This window comes from Aplysia californica, unplaced genomic scaffold (assembly GCF_000002075.1).
Source record: "Aplysia californica isolate F4 #8 unplaced genomic scaffold, AplCal3.0 scaffold01147, whole genome shotgun sequence".
Taxonomy (NCBI): Eukaryota; Metazoa; Mollusca; class Gastropoda; order Aplysiida; family Aplysiidae; genus Aplysia; species Aplysia californica.
In genome coordinates this window covers 74,544-78,398 of record NW_004798417.1, presented here as the reverse complement: position 1 = coordinate 78,398, position 3,855 = coordinate 74,544, and the positions used below count along the sequence as shown (strand labels likewise).

General features: G+C 38.4%; 1 protein-coding gene across 1 annotated transcript in view; it reads right to left on the bottom strand.

The window, feature by feature from the left end:
- Positions 1 to 3,855, bottom strand: part of LOC101850453 (fibronectin type-III domain-containing protein 3a) — a 37,651-nt gene that overhangs the window by 31,266 nt on the left and 2,530 nt on the right. The window contains exons 2-4 of the mRNA XM_035973338.1: positions 3,314 to 3,472; positions 2,596 to 2,732; positions 1,766 to 1,951 (exon numbers count right to left, since the gene is read on the bottom strand). Of these exons, the coding sequence (XP_035829231.1) occupies positions 1,766 to 1,951; positions 2,596 to 2,732; positions 3,314 to 3,472 (482 nt within the window). The remainder of the gene's footprint in view (positions 1 to 1,765; positions 1,952 to 2,595; positions 2,733 to 3,313; positions 3,473 to 3,855) is intronic.

The window sequence follows — 3,855 nt, the reverse complement described above, 5'->3', positions numbered from 1 at the left end:
ACACACACACACACATATATATTTTTCAGCCATTACCAAAGGCCGGGGCCTCATGAGCGAGGCCAAAAATAAATGTCAATAAAATGAAAATATCTTTGTTTGTCCATGCATGTATTCCTAATCTGTGCATATGATCACCAAAAGCCAGGGCAGGTAGTCAAATGATTTCCAAGATATGACGGTGTCAGTTGTTGAAATGTTAATTAACTCATACCTAACAGTGATGACACACATTGACTTACTCTTTACACACACACACACTCCAACCTCTTTCTCAAAGTAGACCCTTTTCTAGCGTTAAGTGTAGTATGAAACGTAACATCAGACCACCACCATGATTCCCTTACCAAAAGACCACAGAAAAAAAAAAAAAAAAAAACACCCTTATTATCTCACTATCCCAATGATCAAACAGAAAAATGTATACCCTCATGTCTCACCTATCCCATAGACCAAACTGACACAAAAAAACATCCCCATGATCTATTCCAAAGACCAAACTGAAAAAGAAAAATACTCTCATGATCTATCTATCCCCCTAAAAAAAAAATTAAAAAATAAACAACAACAACAACAACAACAACAACAACAACAACAACAACAACAAAAACCCAACCCACCCTCATGATCCCACTATCCCAAAGACCACACAGGAAAAAAAACCCAGCCTCATCATATCCCTTCCCCCAGGAGCCACTAATGTACTTATTCAGGACAGCTGTAACACATAACCTGAAGCCTGCCAGCTGTCCCACAGGGGACCCTAATCAGGTGACCTCAAAACTGTTTACCTACAATAGATAGACTTGACCCACTTTCTCTTCACTCCAGCTCCACTCCCTATCTTTGTTGCAGTCGCCTTTTCCACATTTTCTTCTTTAGATCCTACAGCTTTTGGCATTTTGCTTTCATGGTATTCTAGGTTCAGTTGGCTGTTTTCTATTTTATCCCCTGAACAAGCAGAATATTCAAGCCGCCAGTCAAATAAAGTAATTCCGAATAATTGTTACACGCAACAAAACAGAAGAATTTGGATAACATAAATTGAAATACCAAAATCTCGAAAGTGAGACTAAAACTGACACTCAAAGGCATTTTGTGAGATAAAATATTGCTTCTGATTCTATTGTTTCCAGCTAAGCCTAGAAGAAAGACTAAGACACTCAATAAAAATTCTCCCCACTCTGCAATCAAACTTGGGTCTCCTGCGTGCAACAGCGAAGCATCTAACCACTACCAAAGAGTCTACATAACAAGGGGGACCACTTCTCTCTTCGAACCAATTAAAAAAGTGTCTTCAAAATTCGGTGGCGCCTTCTTCACAAATGCGCACCCTATGCGAACAGAGTTACCTTACTTGTGTTAAAAAAATCAAAGTGAAACTAGCAAGTTTTGGAATAAATTTCGGAAGAACGCTTTTTTAAAATGGTTACGCTGACAAAAAACCTTTTCCGGAGGAAGGGGTGATTGTTTTCTTCGTTTAATTTGACTTTAGAATGAAAGGCGAGAGGTCATTAAAATTTTTAAAAAATAAAACTCTGTACTGAACAAACCCGAACTGCTGATGAACAGCAGTCGATCTGCACACGCAAGGAGGTGCTATTCCTATTCTTCTTCTGGAAAAAACGAAACAGAGCTTCCAAACAGACTGCAGCGCCATCTGAAGCAAAGAGCGGACTTCCGGCGGACACTTTTTTGGCTGAGTGGACCATCTTGTTGTGTACTATCTTTGCCACTACACAACAGATACTGGTGCCATTCAAAAAAGGCAAATCCAATAAGAACAAAAGAGTGAGACCCACCAGAAGACAGTCTTGTATTTGGCGTCCCGGCCTTTGTCAGAGAGGAGGAGCTCGTACTTGAAGTCTGATGGATACAGCTCCAGGTCGATAGAATCACAGTCAGGGGGAGACAACTGAATCAACGCACTGCGGGCCTCAACATCAGTCACCTGGGCAACAGAAATCATGAAGTTCCAAATTAATAACAGACTAGGTTATCAAGAAAACATTAAAAACAAAACAAACTTTGGGTTTTTGGGGGATTTTTTTTTTTGCATTTCATAATTGTCCTATGTTCTCTTATTTTGAATGTATGTGTGTGTGTGTGTGTGTGTGTGTGTGTGTGTGTGTGCTTGTAAGTCACTTGTACCATTCAAAATTCTTTACTTCTGGTATCACTTCAAGTTTTCACACCGCTAAAAACTGGGGTGCCACTAGGGGACTTTGTGAAAACAGTTTTTGAAATTTACAAAGTTGCATATGCAAACAAAAAGAAAGTGAACTTAATTGAATAGTTATAAGGGGTTAACCTAAAAACAAGTTCTCAAAATAATAACTGTTCAACTGATGATCATTCAATGAAAAGTGAACATGTAACAAAAGTAACAAGGGAAAGAAAAATTCTTGCAGAGATAAAGCCATTCTTTTTTTTTTAATTATTAAAGGCAACTTCTCGGTAACAGAAATCCCCCCCCCCCCCCCCAAACGACTGGATGATTGTTAAAAATGAAAATTCATTTTTCACAGAATTGTCCATAACGTTAATAATAACAGTGAAAAAATGTAAAAACGGCATTCTTGTAAAATGACTCACTTTGGGAGAGGGCATGCTGGACAGACACTGCAAAATGAGTGAGTTCTCCTCTTCCAGGTCCATAGCCCCATTCTCTGGCGTGATGCACTGACCATGGGTCAGCCCTGGGTCCCCGTGCATCCCGATATCACCATTCACTGAGGGAAAGGGAGAGGTGCACTCTTTCCAGTCAATAAAATCTATACGTTCTCCATGCATTGTCAACAATTTGGAAACCACAAAACTTTACTTGCTTTGAGCATTAAACATCAATGGGAGGGTAAAAACACACCCTTTTCATAAACAACACAGTAACTATAAATAAAACAAACACATTCTCAGTTCTCAGTCAACAACTAAAACAACTTTTGAGAGCATATTGCTTTTTATCTGTAAACCAGACATAAATCCACCTATTTAAAATAATAACATTAATAATTAATAATAATAATAATAATAATAGTAATAATAATAATAATAATAACAATAGTAATAATAACGATAAAAATGATAATGATAATAATAACGATAACAATAATAATCTATCTATGGTGGTGGATTGAAGATTAAAGTTCAGAGCATTGACGGACCAATTAATCAGGAAAACAACAAAAGCAACAACAAAAATGGGACTGTTTTCTATAGAACCATTAAACTGTATTTCATAAAATCATCATGTACCACATCTGTTTCAATTTTTAAAACATTGAATGAATCAGAAATTGGAGAGGAGACTTACCACCTCCCATTCCCCTATTCCTGCGACCTCCCAGGGAACGTGGAGGATTGGGGTAGTAGTTGTCATTGCTGTTCACTCGCCGCTGCTGCAACTTTTTCCGTACTCGATTACGAGTCCGCATTGTTCTGTCGTCCGTCGAGTTGAGGGGTGGGCTGGCACCTGAGGAAGGCGAGAAAGTGTGGATGGATCAGTGAGTGAGTGAAGAAATGAAAAAAAATGAAACATGGCAAGGGTGGAAAAAGGAAGTTTAGTTGAAATTGAAGAACAAAATGGGCCACAATCTGTGTGGCAGAAAAAGAATGAGAGTGAGTCAGGGAATGAAAGCATGAGTAAATGAAAGACTGAAAAAAATATACATAATAAATGACAAGATATGAAAGTATGGAGGAATTTAATGTGGCTCAGGTGTGTGTGTGTGTGTTTGTGTGTGTGTGTGTATGTGTGTGTGTGTGTGTGTGTTGGATAAAAAAGTACCTGGTGCCTCTATAAATAAATTATTGATGGTCAAGGTGTGTGTGCATGTGTGTGTGAGTGTGTGTGTG